This window comes from Echiichthys vipera, assembly GCF_963691815.1.
Source record: "Echiichthys vipera genome assembly, chromosome: 16".
In the NCBI taxonomy this organism is placed as follows: Eukaryota; Metazoa; Chordata; class Actinopteri; order Perciformes; family Trachinidae; genus Echiichthys; species Echiichthys vipera.
The window spans coordinates 15,043,035-15,068,057 of NC_139841.1; the positions used below are offsets into that span (position 1 = coordinate 15,043,035).

Sequence of the window (25,023 nt, forward strand, 5' to 3'; positions counted from 1 at the left end):
TGCTAAAGCTGCTGCCCCCGCGACCCGACCCCGGATAAGCGGATGAAGATGAGATGAGATGAGATGAGATACTATTTTTCTTATGAAATTTGACAGAACATGTTTCAACATCAGGTAGTAATCAGAGCTGCATTCTAGCTTTAGACAGTCAAACAGTGTGTGTGTCAGCCATTGTTTGGGTACAAGTGTTTTTTGTGTTTTCTCCCATCCCGTCTCAACACAGTGTCTGCTGACTCCTGCTTTTACCTTTAACAGCCCTCATCCTGGGTCATTCTGTAACCATTAATAGTCATATTTACATACATACATACATACTCAGTTTTGCGGATTTTTTTACTTCCTCATCTAGATCATTCCACTGTCTGACACCCCGACATGACATGGTAAAGGATTTTAATGTAGTTCATACCTCTCTCTGCCTGAAAATCATGTTCCCTCTCAGATTGTGTCCCTCCTCTCTGTCTAGGAAAAGTATTTGCAGGTTGTAAGGGTGGCTTTTGTTGGCAGCCTTGTACATAATCTGTACTGTGCAATAGTTTATCAAATCATATAATTTGAGTATTTTTGATTTGATGAATAATTGATTTGTATGTGCCCTATAATTGGCATAATGTAGAATTCTCAATGCACTTTTTTGGAGTATTAGCAGGGTGTGTTTGTTGCCTTTTTTAAGTGTGTCCCCACATCTCTGTACATTATTGTAGGTGTGGAGAGACTAGTGTGTAATACAACAGAGCTTCTGATTTAGTAGTTTTTGTGTCATCCAAAGTATGGACACACTCCTGGCCGGCTTACTTTTTAAATGTCTTATGTATGGCTTCCAACTTAACATGTCATCGATAGTCACTCCCAGCACTTTGTTTTCACTAACCCTTTCAATATTCATTCCATTAACTTGAATGTTAATACTCTTGTTGCAGCCTTTTTTCCCATACAGCATATATTTAGTTTTTTCTAGATTAACTGATCAGTAATGATTACCACAGACTCGGTTAAAGCTAGGGTGGTTTCTTCTGAATCCATATTGGCTGTCATATAGCGGATTGTGTTTGTTAATGAAGTTGTCTAGCCTATTGTTAAATAGTTTCTCTAGATTTTTTGACAGCTGTGGCAGTATTGAGACTGGTCTGCAATTAGTAAATTTGTGTATCTCCGATTCATTGAACAGTGGCACAACTTTGGCAAATTTAATTTTGGTGGGAAATGTCCCAGTATAAAATGACAAATATTGCAAATATATGTCAGAGGAGAAAATAATTCCATCTTATACTTTTTTAATTAGCCTCATGTCCAGGTCACTGACACCAGCGGATGTGTTTGCTACGCATTTGTTGATCAGGTGTCTAATCTCTATGTCCTTCACTGGTGTGAGAAACATTGTGCTGGAATTTCTGCCTCCATCCTTATCAAAGTGGTCCCAGTGCAGGAGTGAGTCAGGAATGTCTTTGGCTAGATTTGGCCACACATTAACAAAGAAGTTGTTGAATCTTTCTGCTGCAATTTCCATGTAATCTCCCTTCATGTTATTATCCTTGAAGTAGGAAGGGTAATTAGGTTTTGCGTTTTTATTCTTGATCACATTGTTTAGTATATCCCATAGTTTTTTTGGTATAGTTCCTGTTGTCTGTTAGTAGATTAGTGTAATATTCCTTCTTGAAAAATTATAGTTGTGCTTCACAAACTAACATTAGAGATGGATGGATTTTTTTTTTTTTAATTGTTCTTGGAGACTGGTGGTACAGGTTGTTGCTGACAGACATTATCGATCACTGGTTCTCAATATTTCTTTTCAATAATGTACCCCATTTGATATATTTTTTTCATCCATGTACCCCTTGACCAGCACAGAACATTTTTGGTATACATGTTGACAGTTTACGGGTTAACCATTGCATTGAAAATCGGGATATTGCTCATAACATGTAGTTTATCGCACTTTTGATCCCGTAATTATTTGAGGAATTGTGCATGAATGATATTTTTAAAAAATGACTTTTTAAGTTGTTTTTTTTTAGTACAACTGAAAATTGATAGGAAATGGGAAGAGAGAGAGGATGACATGCACTAAAGGGCCACAGGTCGGAGATGAACCACTGCGGTGAGGACTTAGCCTCTGTATATGGGGCGCCCGCTCGACCAGGTGAGCATTTGAGAAACACTGACATAAAGTGACATTTTTGTGTGAAAATGTGGCTGCATATTGTTTATTGTTTCATTGTAGACACACATTTGCGCAAACATAACATGCACAGTGATATGGTAAAAGAAGAAAAAGAGAGGAATGTAGAAGAGAGTCAAATTGACTGTTTTTTTAAAATAGTATACTTCTTTCTTTAAGCTATAATAATCAGAAACCCGTGTGGTGGGTGTTTTCTTTTTTGCTCCTACATCCACGTGTCCTGTTTCCCTGGTTGCATATGAATTAATTTCCTCTCTGACGGTAGCACTCTAGAATAATTCCCTGTCTAACAACAGAAAATTGCTTTCACACATACTGTATTTCAGCATCAGGTAATCAGTGGTAGTTGACTATATGAGTTTTTCAGTAATATGAAGGTGTTTAAGTGGCGTTCTGTGTATAAGAGCAGTTTTGCCGAGCACAGACTGAATCCTGTTATGTACATGAGTGCTCCAGCGGTGCGTCCGAAGGGGGTGTTACATTTTCTGTAAATGTTTAAGCACCTCATTTGCTGTATGTCTGAGAGGCAAAGTGTGCGTTACGTAAAGTAAAATATGAATCATCTCACCTCAGATACTATAAAAACTGCAGCTGCTCGTTGATAGTGTCTGTACAGAAACAAAAGACAAACTCATTTTGTTCTTATCGCTCCATCCTGTACAGGCCTGAGGCAGTGATCAACTGACACACCCTGAGACAGATTGAAACCGAGACAGAAGGGGGGGGGGATCTCTAGATAACAGACAACCTTAAATTACTGGAGCCCAGAGCTGATGGTTAGCTGTTGGATAGGTTTTTTGTGAAACATTACTTTGTCCTCTATTGGAGCTTGCATCTCTGACACAAATCAAATGTACTTGGCTTTTAGTGTCTGTACACAACGTCAATAAAAACCTGAAGTTACCGGTGTGTTCATTTTGTTGGGACTTTTAAATCCGTCTCTCTGGTCATTGCTTTGCCACTTAGAGTAAGATTCATGCTTCATTCTAGTTTTTTTTACGTGCTGCTATTCTTTAAGGATGAGCTTCTGTTTAAACCCCAAATGTGATGTTTGGCCCTATTGGCAGGTTTATTGGAACTGGATCTGCAAGTGATGGTTATTTGCAATATTTAATTAATCATTTAGTCTGTAAAATGGGGGAAAAAGTACTGGAAAATGCCCATCGCATGTTCCCACTTTCCAGGTTGCATGATGTCATAACTGATTAATCAGTTACCAAACTTGTTCTTAAAGACCGACTCCTGATACGTTTTAAAGTATGTAAACATGATTAATATTTTGTTTAACATGGTTTTCTCACATAGAAATAATAATAAAAAAATAACTCAAGAAAGAGGCTTGAAGCCCCGTGGGTGGATGGACGAACACAGAGCCAGAACGTAAGCTATCTGCAAGTTATAGCTTTGGCATACCGAACCTGGTGTCAGTCAGACTTAGACTCCAGAGATGAAAGATCTGTTGTGTACTTAAACTGTTGACTAGCAGACGTATCAAAATTGTGAGGTTCAATCCCATGTCAGGTCAGAGGTGTCCCCATTTCGTAGGGGTAGATTTTCAACCCCTATCCCTTTACGACTCTGTTTCAAGGGGCAGGGTAAGGGGTAGGGGTACAAATAAGAAATGAGATTGGACTTGTAAGCCTCTTTTATTCGTTTAACTTGTAGTGTCAGGGGCTGACAGCTATGATGGCAGTCTTTTCTCTCTGTACTGACAGTCCACTCTGCGCTGGAGGTTTCAGGTTTCTTTGCTGGTGTTGTGTTGAAGTCATTCCCCCGCTGAATAGTTTTTGGTTTATGGATTAGGGATGTAGCTTCCCCCGGGTTACGTTTGAATTGAGAAGTGCACAGATATCTCCTTCAGGACAAACTTGTATCTGTTGACAAACAGGTCAGTCTCATTATAGAGGACAGAAACAGAAGAAAAACACATTGTTGAGATGAGGGAGAATGGGAAAATGAGCTCTCTGTACTAATTTGAATCATAATTCCTTATCACACTGAGCCATTAGTTTAATAGCACATGCTTTCAAAAAATGAGCCGGTTGGATGCCAGACCAACTTTATGGACATTATTTATGTCTGTAGTATTATTTAGATTTTGTTAAAGCCATGTGATAAATCTAGTTTCCTTTGCTTGTTCTCTTTGTACTTTTATTTGGAAGGTAAACACCCCCACCCAGAAGGAGTTATTACCAAAATAGTTTTTCATCATTTAGAAAACAAATCTTGTTCTTAGGTTCTTCAATGTCTAGTGGTCTGTAATGCTCCATCACAGCTACTACCAAGAGTTTATTTCAATAACCAGGGAGCATTTCAGGGCAGGCTGCTGCTGCTTCTGTGCTGGAACAAAGTGTCACATGTTATGGATGGCGGAGACATGCTGAGAGGGAAACGACACAAGTGGTAGCTGCGGACTGATGGAGCTCTGCAATCGAGGTGAAAAGGAAGTGGTCGCAGCAGAATGGTTTCAGCTGTGAAGCCTCAAAATTTTATTAGGACCGCATCTGTCTCGAAAAATGCTCTCACAGCGTTTTGTGAAGGATCCAGAATGATACACACAGCAGTGTGTAGTTATTAAGCATGTCTGTAGAGGAGTGTAATTGTTAGAAAGAATGGATGTACAGTACGTGTGCCTCCTGATGGGTGCCTATATCTGTCTCATGGTATAGCTGCAGTGAGACAGAAAATCAAACAAATTGAAATGAGTTGATGGAGATCAATAATGAATGGTCTTTTTATGTGTCCACTTTACTTTGGTGGATGATTGTAAGTAATTTTTTAAAATTATTATTAGAGCCAGAGCGACATATAGTATGTGATATTGGCCATTAGTGTATCTGCATAGGCGTACAGTATATGTTTTCCGATATGCGCCAACCAAAACCTTTTTTACAGAACATATAATGGAGAAAACGATGCATGGGGCGAATTGTCATATAGCTATTTTTTATTTATTCTTTATTTAAATGATCAGCAATTGACTGTTACTGAACATGGTGTTTATTTAGCTTTTCTTTTCCGTAATAATAATGATGCACAGCAATACAGCCTACCCAACACTTAATGCTTATTCTCAATCCAAACAGTCACAGTTACCCTTTAAGGAATTTTTTTTTTTTATATAACCTTAAAACATTGTTTCCTTACAAAAACGTTATTAAATTTGCGTTCACATTCTGTTAATGAACAGTCCTCCTGCTGTGGTAAACATGCGCTCCGCTGGCACAGAGGTGGTAGGTATCAGCAGGTGCTGCTTTGCCAAAACGCTCAGCTTTTTGTCCCGGTGGCTGTTGGACTTCCGCTACTCCAATGCATGGCTCACTGAAACAAGCTTTTAGCTCGCTGACATCCATATTTTCGAACTAGTCCTTCCCGAAGATGGTGTCCAGTGCCTCGACGTTGAGGCCCCGAGCTTCCTTGCAAAGTAACCCTATCATGTAGGTCACACAACTTCTCTCAGATGGTGAGGCGAATGTGTTTGTGTCCTGGGTCAAGCGCAGAAGCAAGAGGTGCTGAGCGTGCACACAACAAAAACTTGAGTGCCGTTGTTTCAATCGAGTTAATTTGAAAATATTCTTTAAGAAAGTTATATGTTTAGGAAAGCAGCCTTCTGAGTACATTTGCAGAATCAAATTGGTGCAAAATCAGATCAAGATCCACATAGAAAAGTTTTATTTTCATTACAACTCACAAATTCCCTGTGTTGGCTGCCAGCTCTGTATTTCTTGATTTTTTTCCATCTAGTATCGGGATCTGCCTAAAAAACCCATATCGGTCGGGCCCTGTTTTTTATATTACTGATTAATCTATTTATTATTTTTTGGGGAATAATTGTTTAGTTTATAAAATGTGACCAGGACAGAGTGTCTACAGCTCCTATTATATTGTATTATCACCTTCCCTTTAATGATTTTAGGTGCAGTGAGTGGTGCTAATACATTTTCATACGGGGACCTTTGAGTGTGTTGACACACTATTTTTATATTCACACGTCACAGAGGACCTTTTACTACAGCAACAAAAAGCGTGACCTACTTACCTGTTTAAGTCCCTTTTGTCCCTATTTTCCAAAAGCCTGTATGCAGCTTAAGAAAAGAGGCCATCAAATGAGAGGGATGAAGGGGAAAAAGCAGTGCTGTGTGGATGACAAAAATGGAAAAAGAGATGTACAGTATGTGGCTCTGAACCGTTACATATGACCTTCTATAAATCAAACTGTCCGTCTGTTTGAGGGCAGCAACTTCCCTTTATCGCCCTCTTCCCCTGCCTCATTTTTCTAGAAATGACTCCAAATCTCTTGCTGCCTGTCGCAGTAATTCAGTCCGGAGTCGGGTCATTGTCCGCCAGCACACCAGCACTGTGGCGCCTCTTGTTCACTGTCAACCTTGTCCTTCTGTCAAAAGACTCTAATATCCTGGGAGCCTGCACTCATTCACCCCATTTTTTAGCCGTGCACTTTCTTCCCAGTGATGTATTGATGGAGGCTATAGTGCCACTTACTCCCCTCTCGTTCTCCTCTCCCGTCTTGTGACCTAAATTCCCCTCTGCATGCTCATTAATTAGCTGATGCAAGTCTGCATTCCCCAGGGAGGGTGGGGATTGAAAAAGCTCATTATAGGACACATCAATAAGGTGGGATTAATCATCCATTGGTGGGTGTGTGTGTTAGAGTGTTTGTGTGTGTGTATGTGTGTGTGTGTGTGTGGCCCACAGGTGTAACAGCTCCTCGTTTATGATAATGTCTGTTTTCTTTAGCACTCTGTTGAACTCACCACCCACATGTATCTCTGATCCTAAAAACTCATCTTTCTGTGATTGTTCCATCCATCCATTTATTCATCATCTTTACTTATTCATGGTCTCTGGGGTAGGGAGGTAATTTAGCGTATCCAAGTATGCAGCAGGCCAAAGACATGATCCTGAACAGACGTATCTTAATGAAGGTTGTAACATAGTTTCACTGTTGTAAATTCATCTTTATGGTCATTTTAGAAGCTTTAGTTTGTGCTCATAAAGTGTTTTGCATTATACTGAGTTTTTTTTTAATTACAATATTCTGTCTACCCTCTATGGTGGTATGTGGGATCCACTGGGCATTTGGCTAACAAGCCAGAGCTGAACCACATGCCGTGGATTGGTTGATGTTTTATTTATTTCCTTATTTATGCTTAGGGCATGTGGTTCCAAACCTGAGGGGCAGAAATCTATGGGCCAAAAGAATAATTATTAGGATACCAAAAAACAACCACATTTCACATTTTCTTCAGGCCTCTAAAATACTTCAAATTAAAACAAATTGAGATGGAAAACTCACTTTCATGTCTTCACTGAGGCCATAACGTGTGATGAGCACTCACGAGTACACTAGACATTCATTATAAATTGTCACAAGCCAAAAAGGTCGAGAACCACTGCTCGAGGTTAGACAAAATAATGAAAGCATACAGTGAAACTTCGTTTTTTTGTATTATTCTGCATTTGTATTAACTACAGAGAACATGGAAATAAAGAAAAGTGATCGTGCAAACAACTGGTCCTCTAAAGAGAAATTCTTTTTTTGCTTTCTGCTGGGAAAAAACTTTGAAGGTGGGAAAGATTCAGCTTGTAAAAAGGACAGATCCTGATTCATTGTTGAGGGTTAGCATGTAACAATCGAGTCACCCGATGGTACCGCTTCCTAATTTGTTGATATTTTATTTTCTAAATGATGCTGATTTAGCCCGTTGAATGTCAGTAATGTATGATCTCATTTGCATGTGCCCCTATGCAACAGCACTAGGCAGATCTATGTATTCGGGTATTAACTCAAGTAAAACCTTCTCTGAATGTTTTAGCTACGTTAAGAAGTTTAACTCCAGTCAGAGCTCTGTGAGGCTTTTTGATCCTTTTTTTAAAATTAACTCTATAGATCAAACCATTGAATGAAAAAAGAATCAGCACAATAATCAAAGATAAAAATCATTTTCCTCTCTACAACGGACTGCACAACCAGATGGCAAATTAAAAAAAATGAATGAGCGAATACATCAGAAAACAGTGGTTTATTAGTAACAATTGATTATAAAAAAAAATGGTTATCAAACAACATAAATATAGACTACAGTCATGCAGTACAGGCTTACTGGTAAACATTCATCATTGTACACTAATGCTAAACGAGGGCACGAGTGGTTGTTTTTCCGTACGGGTCATCTAAGGCTTTGTAACATTAACTTTATGGCACAGTTCCACACATTACATAAGCACTTCATCCATTACCATGTCTCATTTAATAAAGCAGCAAAACATTAATTCTGCCAGACAACATCAATTCATTGTGCTCGGTTTTCTGGAAACCACCCAAAAGTATATTAAAAAGAAGAAAAAACAGCAGTGCAAACCCGATTACCTCAATGGTAAACAATGTTTTCCTTTCTCCGCCTTCGTCACACATTCTGGGTCCAGACTCCATTTAACCGACACCGTATGGGACCTCCATAGTGATTATCACAGGGTTTCTACTTTATAGAACGTGTGTTACACACGCGTAAGGCTGCAGGCCCTGTAGCACCAGTATTAGCTGAGATCGCAGCTTCATATGGCGAGGCTCACAGGGTGCTATATCAAGTAGGAAGAAAATAAAATCACGGAAAATTGCAATGGAATTGTAATGACTAGAGCCTGACTTTATAAATTGGCTGGCTGATATTTTATCGCACTTACATTTGTTCTGTTTTTTAAACATATGTCGATAAGTGACAAGAAAATGCAGCACAATCACTATTACATCATTTGTAGACCAGAGAACACAGGCAAGTTTGTTTTTCAACAACAACAATAACAAAAAAATGTCCCACTTTATATTTCTATCATAATTCAGAAATAAATGGAAGGGATTCTCGTAAAAATGTTTGTTATGCAGCTTTTGTTAGGGCTCTGGTAATAAGGTGATTAAGGCTGAAACAAATAAATCAACAGAAAACTACTACCTTTTATAATGAATTCATTGTTTAAGCCATTCATCAAGCAAACCCTCCAAACATTTGATGGTTCCAGTCTTTCACATTTAAGGCTTTGTTGATTTTCCTGTAATTACTTTCATGTTTTGGACGGTTGGTCAAACAAAAACAATTAAAAGACGTCACCTTGGGCTCTAAGAAGTAATTTGTCACTATTTTCTGACATTATATAGACCAAATGATGAATCTGTTAATTGCAACACACAAAGATCAAACTAATCAATAATAAAAAAAAAATTGTTAGTTGCAACCCTAGTTGTGATCGAGGACGGTTTACTCTAAAAAGTGTCATACACAAAGCAATGTTAAGCAATATACATGTTAAACACATAACAAGTATTTGTGTATTTGTGTATTGCATTGCATTTCTGGAGTGATTGTCCAGCTGCCTAAGGTTGTATACATTCTTGGCTTGTATGTGAAAGTATTTAGTAATTCACTTTTTTGACTATAATATTAAACATGCAACAAAACTGATCATCTTAATGGCAGTTTTCAAAAGAGAACTTTGATCCAAATCACTGAAAGAAAAAAAACACAAACAAAAACAGATCAAACATGTCTCGTCTGTTACAACACGTTCCTGTGAAGAACTGTCCTGCTCCTGCAAATAGCCTCAGCGCATAAACTGTACTGAGGCGAGTGGAGCTTCACCCAACTGTCTGCTGCTCAGTCTGTGTCTTGATAGATTAAAGCCAGAAAACAGATGGGGTAGGGGCGCTCACTCGAGAGGGGAAACTCATGCTTTGAAGTGAATTGCAAATCATTACTTCTCTCCATGTCCCTGGCACACTGGGGTGTGACAAAACCGCGCTGACAGCCGTGGCCACAGAGTGTGCCGCTTTGTTTTGCTTTTGTTTTTAAATTCGTCTTGTTGGTGTGGATCATTACAAATACTGCGTCAACAAATCATCAAAAGAATTCTGATCTTAGTACAACAATGCAATGCTACTTCATTGGGTACAAATGTGTTATGCTTTTCAGTGCAACTGGTTTGCCATTACATCTGCTTAATAATGCCTATGACTTTTGTTTATAAGTGAGGTCATAGTAAGTGATGGCTGGACTGCATTATAGTCAGAGCTGGTTCTAATAGTTTTTGGTGTAGTCTTGGTGTTATTTCCCTAAGTTTCTGAGGTTTTTGTCTCTACAAACCTGTGAGGTGAATGGAATCTTATTTGTGGTGCTATTGAAAAACTACATTTTTTTATTCATCATCTTGCTAATCAGAAACTGTGTTACTCGTGCAAAAACGTTCACTGTCGACAGGTTGCACTGTACTTTCTCCTGAGTGATCACTCCCAATAGAAACCGTATGTACTGTCAGTATAACTGTCTATATTTTGAGATGCAGATTATTCAGAGCTGTGCTTCCAAACATTTGGCCCCCTCAAAATGAAGTTATGTATACATGTGACCCACCCTCTTATGAGCAGGTCAACCAAAGAGGAATTTTGCCTTCTTGGATGAGTTTTTCTGAAGGGTTTTCAGTGACTTGAAGGCTCAATTTAAAAAAGAAAAGGGCAAAATTATCAGAAAATGAACCTCATTTTGTGTTTTTCTTTGGCCATGTTATATTAATTGCTGTAAAATTTTACTGCTGTGTGCAGAAATCTCAGATGGCTATGTCAAAACTATCTGCGTGTCTAGATAACAGAAGTGGAAAACAAAGTAATTTAGGCCAACTGAGTCTTCATCTCAAATGTCGTAGAAAACAAATCTGTCTACATGTAGTGAAATCAAACAAGATGAACTGTTTTCATCTGGTTTCATGTAAGAAATATTTCATGGAAATAGTACACCACTGTACTGGTGTGATTCATGTAAAGCTACAGAGAGCACTAGTCTTGATTATCTCAATATGAGAAATGATTAGACTCTACTCTTGTATAATAGGAATGCATAGGATTTGCAGTAAATGTGATACTAGTTGCCTGTAGTCAGCATTTGCTACGTCAGCCACACATCTAACGAGGTCAGGTTAAAGAGGGCAGGGGAGCTTTTGAGTCATGTGGAGAGTAAAAGACGGGCAGGTTAAACTGTGATGACCTGATTGGTAGGACTTCATTAGACCGCTGTTCACTTAATGGACTGTTTGGAAAGGACTTCCCGGTTTGACGGACTGTCGGGGACGGGGGGAGATTGGGTTGAGCGGCTGGTGAGTGAGGTAATGTGGCGTGCACGTCTCCCTTCCAGCTCCTCATCCTAGGAATCAGAAGTAAGGTTATGTATCAGTGAAGAAATACCCAGTTCGAAAATCACATTTCATCTTCAATTATATTCTACATATCAAAACAAATTGAAAAGAACAAGTGGTTAGAAAAGCATAATAGACATCTACTGAAGGGTCACTATCACATAACATGGCAACTATGATACATGGCTCTTGCATGTGCTTTCTATTGGTATTTGCATTTTGTTCCCTCTCTTCTTTTTTTTTTTAATTTTGTATAAAAACATCTTTTTGTAGCCAGTATGGACAGAAGGAATGATTAAGGGACCAATAATGCTATTATACAAGGAAAGATTTCAAAAAGTGGAAACTATCCTTTAACAATCACAAATTTGACCTGATTTTAACGGTCAACCCTCTGTGAAAAGATTATTTAATGGCTGGACACCTCCAATCCATTCCCACTAATTATCTCTTTACTCCACTTTGTTTCTGAAGTATTAGCAGCAGATGTGTATGAGCTGATAGATCAAGTAGTAGAAGCTTGTTTAAAGGCATTCAAGCATTTCAGTTTAAAAGGTGCATACCCTCTTTTGAAAGACTCTGTAAGAACCAATGACATTTGCCTCTGTTGATTTGTGTCTTAATTAGAGCTGGACAATAAATTATTTTTATAACCGCATCACAAAATCAACTTGCACAATAAACACGCTGCGAAAGACACAAGAGTTAGTTGTAAGAGAGAAATGTAATATCATCATAACAGATGACTTTTTGAAATTTGGACTTTAGTGTTCAGTTCAATGCTCAGCTTGTCAATTATAAAATATTGGAAGTAATTTCACCCTGGTATTTTACAAGTAATTTATTGTTTTTTAGCTGCAGAATGGCAGAACTGAGTGCACTTTAATATGTTTTATTTATCACACAGAATAATGTCATTTCACATTTTCCTCATACAATGCAGCCCGTGTCATAATCCTTACATGCTAAAATGATTCCCCTTCTCTTTGGCAAAGTTTAGTTTTGTAGGTTTTAGACTTTTTATTTTTCTAGATGTAACCCTTCTTTGTTTGAGACCATACGGCTGTACTTGCCAGCTAAACCCAGTGATTCCAGGAGAACTTTTATGGACTGGAATACGTGATAATTAAGTTTAATTAGGTGTCCCTGCAGTGTCTTCCAGTTCATTTTAGACCATATGTTATATTATTGATAAGCTTTACAGCATGAATTGGCCTGGTTCCAGAGTGAACTTTAACATCTTTCTGTACGATGGCCAACAGGCCTGTTTTGAATTGCACAAAAAAGAAAAAGTAAAATTTATCGCAATGTACAAATACACAGCAGAGGTAAACAATTACACTTTACCATGATATGCTTGTTTTAGACATGACTGAAATATAGATGCTACTGAGGTGCTATACTTAAAGAAGAAACCCCTTAGTGTCCACCCTTGTAAGCAGTGGTTCGCACCGTGTCAGCAGTCTCCTCCTCCTCAGTGTGCTCTCCATAACGAGTGTATAGCTCCAAGTCAGACAGGGCGCTCTCCACCGCCTCCTCTTCATAGTCAGTGTGGTAGTCTGACTCTTCTGATGAAGGGAAGGAGTGGAGGACAGGAAGTAAAGGAGCACATTGTGGGTGAATAAGTAGGAATATGTGGTGAATGAGTCAGAAAAGCAAAAAAAATTGAAACATTGTGAGAAGTCAAACAGGGCAGTGTGACGAGTGATGGATGACAAACCAGTTATAAATAAAAGAAGAGGAAGAATGAAGGATGTAGATAGCTGAGAAAAACACCATTGGTTGCTGAATTAGGTTGCACTTAGTTTCAATGACAGCTATTTCATAAAAGTGTCATTAAAAAGTCATAGTATAATATGCCATAAAAGTGTCAAAAAAGTAATTGTATAGTACAGATGTTTCCCCTTTCATCTCACTCCACGGCAGTGCCATTGCGGCGGTAAGCAATTGATAACTGTAGTTGCTAGGGGGCAGCAGCATGCTTGAAGTCTGTTGACAGCATTTTTTGGACACACTTAATTATGACTTGTCGTTTTTTCAACAAACTATGCTATGACATGCAGTGATAGGATAGCATGCTTAAGACATGCTATCCTATCACTGATTCAAGCCTTTTTTGGACACACTAAGCTATGACTTTTTTAGACGGATTGACAGATTTAAGCATTTTTTGGACATATGTATATACACCAAAATGTATATATATATATATATATATAATATATTTATATGACTTTGCTCAGCTATTTTTCTTTACACAATATAGTGTATTTCCAGATACAACCGTATATCTACATGTTATATTTTTATTTTTTTGACACCTTTATAAAAAAGTCATAGTATAGTATGTCCTAAAGGTGTCAAAGAAGTCATATTATAATAATTCATAAAAGTGTCAAAAAAGTCATAGTATAGCATACCATAAAACATATGTATTAGCCAGAAATGACTGATGAAAAATGTATTCTGAAATAGAGCTTCAGCAACCCATTTCTTCCACAATGTGAAACAGATTAATTTGCTAAGAGACAGGACAGAGAAAAAAAAAAGCCATCCCAAAACAAATAAGAGTGAGCACAGGAAAGACAAACATGGAGGAGTAACAGCATGCCCTTTCCCAGACATTGTGTGCAAATAAGTTTAACAAAAAATATGACTGTGGTCGTTGCTGAAAGAGATTGCGTGTCAGTAGTTTTACCATCCACCAGCGCAGGTTTGACGGGCTCGATGCGGGACACAATTTCTGCCAGGTCGGTAAAGGAAGCATTGGGACATGTCACCACCTGAAAGAAAAACACACACGCACGCACGCACGCACGCACGCACGCACGCACGCACGCACACACACACACACACACACACACACACACACACACACACACACACACACACACACACACACACACACACACACACACACACACACACACACACACACACACACACACACACACACACACACACACACACACACACACACACACACACACACACACACACACACACACACACACACACACACACACACACACACACACACACACACACACACACACACACACACACACACACACACACACACACACACACACACACACACACACACAGGTCTATTTGAATATACTGGTATAAGATGCCTGCCAGCTGCCAGGCATCAACACCTTGTCTGTTAGAACGCTTTAATGAAGTCTTCCTTACGTACACTGGTGGTGAAAACATAAATAATAGCCAGCAGTTTCTCTAAGAAGGGAGCTGATTGGATTGAGTACTGAGTTTCTCCATTTGGCAACATTTTGCACATGGGCCACACCTTGAGGAGACCTATACTGCTTTTCATATTTTATGTCACATATATATGATTTTTCAATGTCGGATGTTGATATTAAACAAGGCCAAAGTTTCAAATGATGAGGTAAATGTGCGTAAAAGTAATCCCTGTGAGATAAAACCTCAGATTTCAGACTAGTATGAACCTGAAAATGAGCATAAAGGTCCCCTTTGAACTGATGAATTGTCAATCTTCCTTGTTTTCAGCTAAATAAGACAACAAATGGGGGATAAGAGACACAAATTCAGCCCACACAGCATCTCTAGAGCAATAGCCCCTTCCTCCAGCATGTTAAACACAATCTGAAACATAACGGAAAAACATTGAGGAAACCAGGGAAAGCTATTGTGCAAACTATTTCTGATGCTGATCTCTTTTTGCTATTTTCACTTTTCATTCTTATCTAAATGGATTGGGTTTTTTTGGGTTGTTTTTAATCAGCTTGTTCTTTTAGTTTGCAGACATACAGGTTTTTAATTTAAACAATTTAGAGATATTTTGCTGATTTTAACCCAGGTCTGTGTCAGGGCAATGTGGGCATTGTGTTAAGATAAACGGTGTTTGGCCTGTCTCCGTGGTGGACCATCAGAGATGTGGAGAAATCCGTCTGATGATCTTAACTGCTGTAATGTTGTTTTTTTGTTCAGCGTTTTGTGCAACATTACTGAACACACAATGTAAAATCCATCATGGTAAGAGATGCATCATTTCCCCTGAGAGTTGTACCCTACTAGCACCTTAAAATAGAAAGGAACTCATTAACTGCCTGTGTGGGATAGATATTGTTTTAAAGAATGCAGTTTGGATTCATTTATAAGACAGTTTTAACCATTACAGTTTCTGCCTGGAGCTCCATCCTCCGCTCCACAATTATTCAGGTTAATTTGTTGTCAAAACTCCTTTCAGTATCAACCCTGCAATTTTTCTCTTAATTCTCCTCATGTTGTTCAGATTAGAGTTAAATATCTCATCTTTCTTCATCATTCTGTCTCCTCCCTTGTTTAGTTGGTCCTTTATCTTTCTTTGCTATTGCTGGGGGGGAGATCTGGTGTACGGTAAATCTGTTTCTCTATACTTTAAAAGCAGACTGATGCACAGTTTTAATGTTATTACTTTAACAGCAGTGTAGCCCAAGGCCTGAAACATGAGGCTGTTGACGATGAAATGCAGCTGACAATGAGGATCTAATGCAAAAACGATAACAATGAAAGAAAATGTAACCAATATAGTATATCCATGAGGGTGATTAAACATACATGGACTGTAAATGAGATCCCAGATACCGACCAAACTCAAGAGGATGTGAATTTTGCTTTGTTTTTGCACAGATGGGTACTAATGTGGAGCAGTCACTGAGATGTGTTTGTGAGCTAATCAGTTTGATTGCAAAACTCAGACGATCAAAACAAAAAGTGATTAAGACACACAATTTCACTGTTACACAGTTACCCATTTTTAAATAGCTCTGATTAAAACATGCGTGCAAAATATATTGAGATAGAAATGTCTCACCATCTACTTCATTGTAGACTAACTGAGATGCTTAAAGTTGTGAGAAGCTTTAGTTATACTTCAAACTACAAGTAAAAGACTGTTGTGGCTCTGCATTGTCCTTAAAGGGTTCCTATCATTTTCAGGTTCATACTTGTGTTTTGTGTTTCTTCTACTAGAACATGTATACATGCTTTAACACTTTCATATTTCTCATACTGCCCCTTGCTACTGCCACCCTCTGTCTGAGACGCCCTCAGACAGCCGTGCTCGTTGTCTCTGTACTGTCCATCATTGCCGCCGGTACTGTAAAGGAGTGCAACAGCACTTTTTACCGTGAAAAATCTCAGATAGCTGCATCTGAATTAAAAAAAACTAAACAATTGTTAGTTTGTCTCTGAAATTACAGAGAAACTAACAACATCGGCAACCAAGATTACAGGTTGGCAGGTTAGGACGTTAGCATGTAGCATTGCAGTGAAGAGCCTGGAGATGACCGAATCAAGAAATCTGACACAAACTGACGTCACCTTAAGCCGACAGGAGAAAAGAAACTGTTAAATTACTTTTACCTCATTGTTTGAAGCTCTGGCCACATTCAATATGAATATCCGATATTTTAACATTGTATAGAGTATATGACAGAAAATATGGAGAAGCATAACAGATCTTCTTGAATGACTCTCTTGTCCTATATTCTACAGCGTGTCCATATGTTCCTCCCTCCATCCTTACATTGTTCTTGCTTTGGGTGTTGTGGAACTCCTCCTGGTGTCGGTCTTTCAACATTTTTTCCACCACTCCACTGCGAATCCACACGTCAAACACAGTCTTTCCGTGCTGGTATCCCACCTCCTGCATTACACAACACAACGCTCACATATCAATATTATTTTTCTAGTCATGGGCAAAAGCACTTAAAAGATACACCAGAAGACCTTGTGGGAGTTAGTGGGATATATGTAACTCAAACTTACAGCAATCTCATCAAACTTGCCAAACTCCAGCGTTCGGTATCTGTCGATCGGAGGTCTGATATACTCGCAGTAGTCACTGCTCTTCACAGACTCCAGCTGCCTAACGCAGCACACATAGGCCAGCCGAGTTTGGATCTCTGCCATGTTTAACACCTAAGACCGCAAGTGTAGAAATGAACATATGCATCAATTAAAAAAAAGGAATCCTCATTGTTATTCATAGGACTCATTTACTTTAGAAAAAGCCTTGCACAGTCTGTTGTGTCTTTTTTTAAATCAATCCATTACCTTTACTTTCTCAGCAAGGGGGTTGAGGCGTTTCCATAGCAGCCACCAGCCGGAGAGCGAGTCGCCATAATTAGTGAGGTTGGTTTCATCCCGGCTGCCCACGTCAATAGCTATCACCACTTTGGCCCCCATGGAGCGTGCTACATCAGCTGGAAACGGGAGAAAAAAGAGAGAGAAATAATCCATCACACGTGAGTGCTAAAATGGTCAAATTGACATGATCAAGGCACTGAAAGAATGTCAAGGGAGGAGTGGGGTATTAAAACTGAAGCGACTGAGTGTAACACACCTGGCAGGTTGTTGATGTAGCCTCCGTCCATCAGCAGGTGTCCATCTTTGGGGTCGCAGAGAGGAGGTAGATACCCAGACAGAGACATGCTGGCTCGAACGTACCGCCACAGAGAACCTAAAAGAGCAAACAGCGCTTGGTAGGCATAAAACTTAAAAAGAGTTGCCTATGTATTTAATTAATTGCAACCAACCTGCACTGACAAAATTAGACTTGTCGGTGAGACTAATTAAAGGATAGGTTCAGCAATGAGGACAGTGGTAGCAGAAATGTCAGAGGTAGAAAGAGTGAGGAAAATTATCTACTACCATGGCCAAATACGGTTTTAGTTAAGAAAGCAGAACACTGCCTATACCTACCATCAGTGTGTACTCTCATTGCAGAGGCAGTGATGTCAGTTGTAATATTGAAATACGGGATCCGAAGGTCCTGCACGCACAAAAGGTTACATCCAAGCAGATAAACATAATTCAAATAAGTTCACATGAGGCATTTGCTTTTCCTGAACCACAATAAACAAATTCATTGCAATCTCTTTGCCTTCTTCCATTGTCCCTTGGGAACTCGCCTCAATTTGTTTGCTCTTGAAGACATTGCTGATGCCAGAGTTGAACGCAGCACCGGAGAACATTGAGGTGACTGGATATGTCAAATCCAGAACCTTCTTAAACACTGATGTCATTTCCTGTAGGGAGACAAAATAAAAAAAGGTGAAATGGGCGATTCTCCTCTACACACCTGCAAGATCTGTTTTCTCCAGTACAAAGCAAAATGAATCCCTGAAGTTAAAGTTTAATTTGATGTAAAAGTAAATCTGGTGGAGTTTGATTCATTGTTTTTGTTGGTGCTGTAAATGAAGGTTTGTTTATCTTCTGTTCCTTCCTCCTTGTATGTACACATGCTTTACTGCAGTAAAAGCATGTGTACACACAGTAACTGGAAAAATACAAAAAAAGGTAAATTCACTCCTATAAAAATTCACTCCCATAAAAAAATGCATTAACATTTCAACAGAGCAAACTGTCCTGTTCTGACTTTGCTAAGGGCAAATGTTTTATTACAACTGAGGGAAGGTTCAGAACCAAAAACGGAGCCGGAGGAGGGGCTGGATACACTGTGGGAAGACAAATCACACCGCATGTTCAGCCTGCAGACCTAGAGACTGAGCAGGTGTCTCAAATCTGGACGGTCACAGGATTAGAGACCTAAGGATGAGTTTGAAAGGTTCTCTTCATGAGTTTAATGACTGTATGTGGAACACCAACCGATTACTTTTGATGGTTAATCAGCGTAGTTAATTATATAAAAATCTAGAATAGAAGTCTGAACTGCTTTAAAAAATGTTGTTAGGAAGAGTCACCTTCACAAGGACAGTCTCACAAGCAGAAATTTGAAACCTTTAAATTTTCCTTCCTCCAAACTGGTGCAAAAGAACTCAGCTTCTCTTCCAACATATCCACAGAAAGTCTACTAAATGAATCCACTTTTATTTGACCTTATTCTAGACATAATTACAAATACACCATTGAGGGAGAAAACATTTGTAGGTTGTCTCTGCAGGAGATGTTTTATAATAGCCGAAATGCATGGGGTACGGACAAAAAATGCCACACAGGCGCAGCGGAGCACAGTTTTTTACTTGCAACACTTACTTTGATCTGACTGATCTTTTGTAGCATGTGATTGCGTGCCAGCTTCGCTTTGTGCATATTGAGTTTTTCCAAGTGATAATGCAGTTGGTTTGGAAGAGTAGGCTATATTAACTGGTACTAAATAAATTAACTGGACTCTTTTTAACTACAGGATCATACAAATTGATTTGACTGATTAATTGTGAAAAGTAAAAGACCCACAAGATTGCTCTACTGCAATCACATGGTATTTATTTATTTATTTATTTTTATAATTTTTAAACACATAGTAGTGTTTTTTTTACACAATTCTATATAGATTTACCTTTTGGAGGGCCTTGTAGTCGTACAAAGAGTAAAAAATAGACCAGCCATGTAAAAAAACTTGCAAACGTGCAATGATTATAATGGACACGCTCAGCTGTGGCAGACGTGTCACACTACATTGCTGCCATAATTTACTGAAGATTGTTCTTGTTTGTTTGATCAAGGTCACGATACATCAAATTTTTACAGTACCCCAGTGGTCAAAGATGCAGAATGTTCCTGGTTCAAAGTCGTCTGGAAAGATTGTTTTTTCCTCTTCCATCTTTCATTTAATTTACTGTCACCTTAAAGTGTGTCTGATTTAAAGCAGATCAAAATATAATTGACTCTCATATAGAGCTCTTACAATTTGGATTCATTACAAGGTAGTGTCATTGTTGCTTGACACTAATCACTGGTGACTCTTACCACTGCCCATTCTTTGGCCCTCATCCTCATGCGGCTGTGGCTACGGTCCTCAGCATACAGAGCCCCCATCAGGGAACCAATAGAAGTGCCACCAATGAGGTCCACTGGGATGCCAGCCTCGCACAGTGCTCGCACTACCCCAACCTGAGAACAGCCCCTAAACAGGAGGGTAGAAAAATAAACATGGAAAAAAAGAGAACTGTAACTATATAACCAAAAAGGCACAGATATGCCCAGCCAGCAAGATTAAACATAAAAGCTTTATAATAATGGTGATAGGCTCTGACTATTATAAAATCCATTGAGCCCAGAAGAGGAGTCAAATTTCAAATGTTATATATAAAAAGGTCATATCCTAGATTGCAGTTTATTATGACGTGAACTTTTGGAATAACTGTTTGGGAAGACAGACAGTGTGGTGGCATTACCTGGCCCCTCCTCCTCCCAGGATAAGAGCAATAGCGTTGCCCGTGAGGACTCGAGCGAGGCGGGAGAAGTCTGAGTGACGGTCTGCTGGCTTCTCGAAAACACGTTGATAAAGCTCCAACTGAAAAACAGGGAAAGAGAAAGGAGTGAGATGGTGAGTAGACAGAAACAAATTGAATAAATATGAGAAAATATGCAAATCATGAATAAGATAGAAAAGACTGAGGAAATACTAAATGAGAGGTTAAGAGTGGAACAGTAAGAAGGGGGACAAACAAAAGTGTTTTAATCTGCAGATAAGGAAAACAATTTCCATTCCTACCAGTTTGGGCAGGCTCCTCTTAGAGAAGACCCTTCGGGGACAAGACAGGTGGAGGTGTCTGGAGATCCAGCTTCGCATGTTGAGCCAGTCCACAGTTCCTTTGGGTGGGGGGCCATCTTCTCTGTGCAACAACACCAGCTGCTTCTGGGCACGCACTGCACTTGCCTCCAACATACGCTCCAGCTAGAGGGAGGACATCGAGAACAGATGTTTCAGAACATTTTATTCTCCTCACCTCAGACTGGCTCCGGCGTAGCACTTGCACAGACTTTTGAGTGTAAGGCCAGAAAAATACTGCAAACTTAAGACCTGACAGAGACTACACTGGGTTTAAGTGAGCACAATATCAGCACGGGTACAGGTATGTGATTATAATTTCATATTATGTTTAAATAATTTCAGATGTGTTTAAAGAGACACATGAAGGATCAATTTCTGTAGGCGTCTTATTTTGAAATATATTATTATATGTGAAGAACTACACTTTAATTTGGGTTAGAATAGGGAATTATTTGAGATATTATATATATCTATATAAATATTTATAATCTTTTATTACACTTTTTTTCAAGCGAAATTCCACAGCTGAGGCTGTATTTTGAAAGTCTTAAAAAAAATTCAAAATAGTCTGAGAGAAAGGTCAGATCTATTGTCAGCAGGTGCTCTGCTGAAGGTGTACAAGGTAAGCGTGTGTGTGTGTGTATGTGTGTGTGTGTGCCCTGAAAGATAAAATCAACCCAGATCTATGAGTCATTCTGAGCCTGAGCAAATATTGATCCATCTTTCCATTTCTTCCACCATCTCCTGTTTAACGGGGATACATTCCTTACTTTTCTCTGTGGCCATATTTCACTTGGAAGACAATTACCTCCCTTCATCAGCTGGACGGGCTCTTCCTTTCTCTAGCACTCCGTCTCGCTTTCACAACATCCATTCACCCTTTGCTCAATTCGCCAATATGATCAAGGGTCAGATGCAAACCTTACACGGCCAGTAGCTAACCCCTGGGTATAACCATGATTCAAGAGCATAATGATTCGCACTGACTGAGCCTAATATTATATCACAAAGAGACCTGTTAATATTAATTGGTGTGATGATTTCTCTAGTGAGAAAAACCATCTAACAAAGGGCTAAAGAATGTATAGTCAGCTGTAATAGAGACCATTAACCCATTAATGTTTTAAACTCATCTCCAGCTTTTAGGTTCAGATTTACAGTTCCAGATAAAAACCCATCTAGAGATGGAACATTTGTCAATAAAGAAATGTATGGACAACATTATTTTAGAGTAGTTAAAAGGATTAATCTCACAAAAAAAAAAAAAACAATAATAAACTGATCCCATGAACAATTATTGTCGGTATATCTAAAGCCTGATATAGTTTCCTCCACTGTAGTACTAAAACTAATACGATGAACATGGGTATTGTAGTTTATTTAGAGTCATACAATATACACCACCTGCTCCAGTAAATAGCTCACTAAATCTGATGCTGAAAATAGCCCAGAACAGATAAAATTATTACTTTTTAGTAACAGTGGCTAGAAACTACAGCTCCAAACTGGTTTAGGAAATTAAAATAAATAATAAAACAAATATTTTTCATGTTTTCAGGTCAGCTTAGACTTTAGAAACTTGTGATTAGGCATTGTTCCCAATTTTTTGATGTTTTATAGTACAAACAAATTATTAGTTATGCAACCCTGCACCAACAAAAACAAAATCTAAATCCCTAAATTCCTAGCTACCTTTGCCATTGACTCTCCTCTCACCCTTTTTCCACCTCTAACCCACCCTTAACATCTCACCTCCCCAACGGCAGGGTCTTGCTCTCCTAGTCCCACAATAATGATGCAGTCGGCCTGACGGATGCATCGTTGTGTCCATGGGGTCAGTGTGTAGTCCGTCTGGTAAAGAACTATGCGATGGAGGTCTTCTTGTTGGCCCAGCCAGCTGGACAGACGGTACTCATGGACACTGAAGAGGAAAGAAGTCCATTAAAGACACTGCCTAGCTGGCAGCACACAGTAGATCCATTTTCCTGTTGTGCCAATAAAGCATACTAAAACTCACAATATAATGAGTGAGTCAGAAAGACGGAGAGCCAAAGGAAAAAAAATTAAATAGGCCAACAAGTAGTATAAGTAGTTGTAGTTAGAGTGTAAGTGTAGCCGTTTATGTCCTTCTATAACAAAAGCATATAGTTAACATGTTCAATTAAAAACTTTATGATCCACGTTCTTGGTTTTACTGTTTACTGAAGGGTTCTTCACAGAGAAACAAAACATCAGAAAAACGCATACGTGGAAAAATATCTTAGCAGACGATGGTGAAAAACTAGTGTGCTTTTCAGGCTCCAAAGCTTCCACTCACCATAGAACATGCACATGTAGCCTGATCCCCTTATCAACCAATCCTATACCATATACCTTATGTCTACAAACCAGTCACACAAAAAAAGTAAACAATAATCTCTAAATGGCTTGAACAGAGTATCTGAGGGCTGCTGTAGAGAACGCGGCATTCCTGAAAATTTTCAGTCAGCCACAAAACACACCTGTCTAGTGCTGCAGCTCCAAGTCGTTGTTTGATAACATCACTGGTCAGCAGAAGAGTGGGACCTGTATGTGAAAGATAACAGCAGTTACAGCAATATGTCTATATGAGCTATCATCAATCAAAATATTAGGGGCTGTCTTTAAGTAAAATTCATACGATTTTGTCGACTAATTGATTAGTTGATTTAATCAACAGGTCTGTAAAATTGAGTTTCTCAGCAAATAATTATGTAAAAGCACCACTTTAAATCTTCTGTTTACCAGCCTCTTAACACTCTTGGAAATAAGTTGTTCAGCATGAAAAAAAATAATTAATCAATTGACTAAAGACTAAGAGTGGGCAGCCCTACTAAATATTACAATAAAACAACTCTGATTATCTTACTTGACCATAAGCACACAAATAGCAGAGGAGAGAAGCTGCCTGTCAGCTGAGTCCATGTCAGAAAGTACCGATAATACAAGGTGACCAGACCCATTACATTTAAGATGCAAATGTGTACTGCAAACCTGAAACTACCTTGACGTTACCCAGCGGGGCTGTGTGTGAGAACACAAATGTCTGAGTCAGTCGGACCAGGCAATGAACTGAGTTTACCCTCAAACTCCCTCGAGCCCATGTTTGAAAAGAGCACCTCATTGCCCAGAATATTGACGGTGAGCGAGTGGGAGTGTTGATGAAGTTTCTATCATGCTGCCGCGGACAACGGAAGAAAACAAACCACCCACGGTATAGAAGAAGATGGGTGATTTACACAAAGATGACAACAAAATCAACAAAAGTGGAAAGACGGAACTTTTGTAAGTAAGGACTGTTAGGTCCATCAGTGCGCTGTAATCCGCGTCATGTCCTTCCTCCTGCACGCTCTACAAAGGCACCTCATCACCTAAATCAAGTATTTCCAGTAAGTGAGAAGTTTCATATGTGTAAACGGCTTAAGATAGTAGCAGTAGGGTGGCCAGATGTTTATAAAAAAACATCCAGGTTCCCTACCCTGAGCGCTGACCTCTGTGGAGTATGGCAGTGAAACATACACATTAGGATTTTTTTCTTACCTATTGCCAAGAGCGCATGCTGCAGCTCCAGGGTAAAGGCAGTGAGAGGTACCTCTTCTGATACAGGCAGAACTGTCACAGTGGAGAGGTTGGAGGCCTGGTTCCCTGCATCCCACTTACTGCCAGGAGTGTGGAGGGCCAAACTGCGAGCTGGGGACAACATGCATACATAATAGTAAACATCCCCTTCAACAGTGAGTTAAGATTAACACCAACACCCATGGGGTAACACTGAGCACGCACACACACACTCACACACACACCTGTCAGAGGACCATTGACCTGCTGGAGGATCTTCTGTCCCAGTAAGTGGATCAACCTGGTGACAACCTGAGGGGCAAACACATTTTATTAACAGACTGTGCAACTCATCGGTTTCCTTGCTTTTACATAGCAATGTTTTAAAATGTCATTTAAGTAGAAGTTTGTCTTAAAAAATGTTTAGAAAAGAGCATATTTAAAAAAAAAAAAAATAAATCACTACAATCAGATCAATATACACAAAAACGGATTTTGTTTTTTATATGAGCTGACATTAATTGTA

At 39.1% G+C, this 25,023-nt stretch overlaps 1 protein-coding gene across 1 annotated transcript in view; it reads right to left on the reverse strand.

Moving 5' to 3' along the window:
- Positions 1-8,201: 8,201 nt before the first annotated feature.
- pnpla7a (patatin-like phospholipase domain containing 7a) overlaps positions 8,202-25,023 on the reverse strand; it is a 29,203-nt gene continuing 12,381 nt past the window's right edge. The window contains exons 21-36 of the mRNA XM_083929795.1: positions 24,743-24,809; positions 24,480-24,629; positions 23,423-23,486; positions 22,674-22,842; positions 20,862-21,044; positions 20,542-20,660; positions 20,114-20,270; positions 18,316-18,432; positions 18,107-18,176; positions 17,748-17,864; positions 17,459-17,607; positions 17,171-17,323; positions 16,929-17,048; positions 14,073-14,157; positions 12,827-12,942; positions 8,202-11,382 (exon numbers count right to left, since the gene is read on the reverse strand). Of these exons, the coding sequence (XP_083785921.1) occupies positions 11,257-11,382; positions 12,827-12,942; positions 14,073-14,157; positions 16,929-17,048; positions 17,171-17,323; positions 17,459-17,607; positions 17,748-17,864; positions 18,107-18,176; positions 18,316-18,432; positions 20,114-20,270; positions 20,542-20,660; positions 20,862-21,044; positions 22,674-22,842; positions 23,423-23,486; positions 24,480-24,629; positions 24,743-24,809 (1,962 nt within the window). The 3' untranslated portion in view covers positions 8,202-11,256. The remainder of the gene's footprint in view (positions 11,383-12,826; positions 12,943-14,072; positions 14,158-16,928; positions 17,049-17,170; positions 17,324-17,458; positions 17,608-17,747; positions 17,865-18,106; positions 18,177-18,315; positions 18,433-20,113; positions 20,271-20,541; positions 20,661-20,861; positions 21,045-22,673; positions 22,843-23,422; positions 23,487-24,479; positions 24,630-24,742; positions 24,810-25,023) is intronic.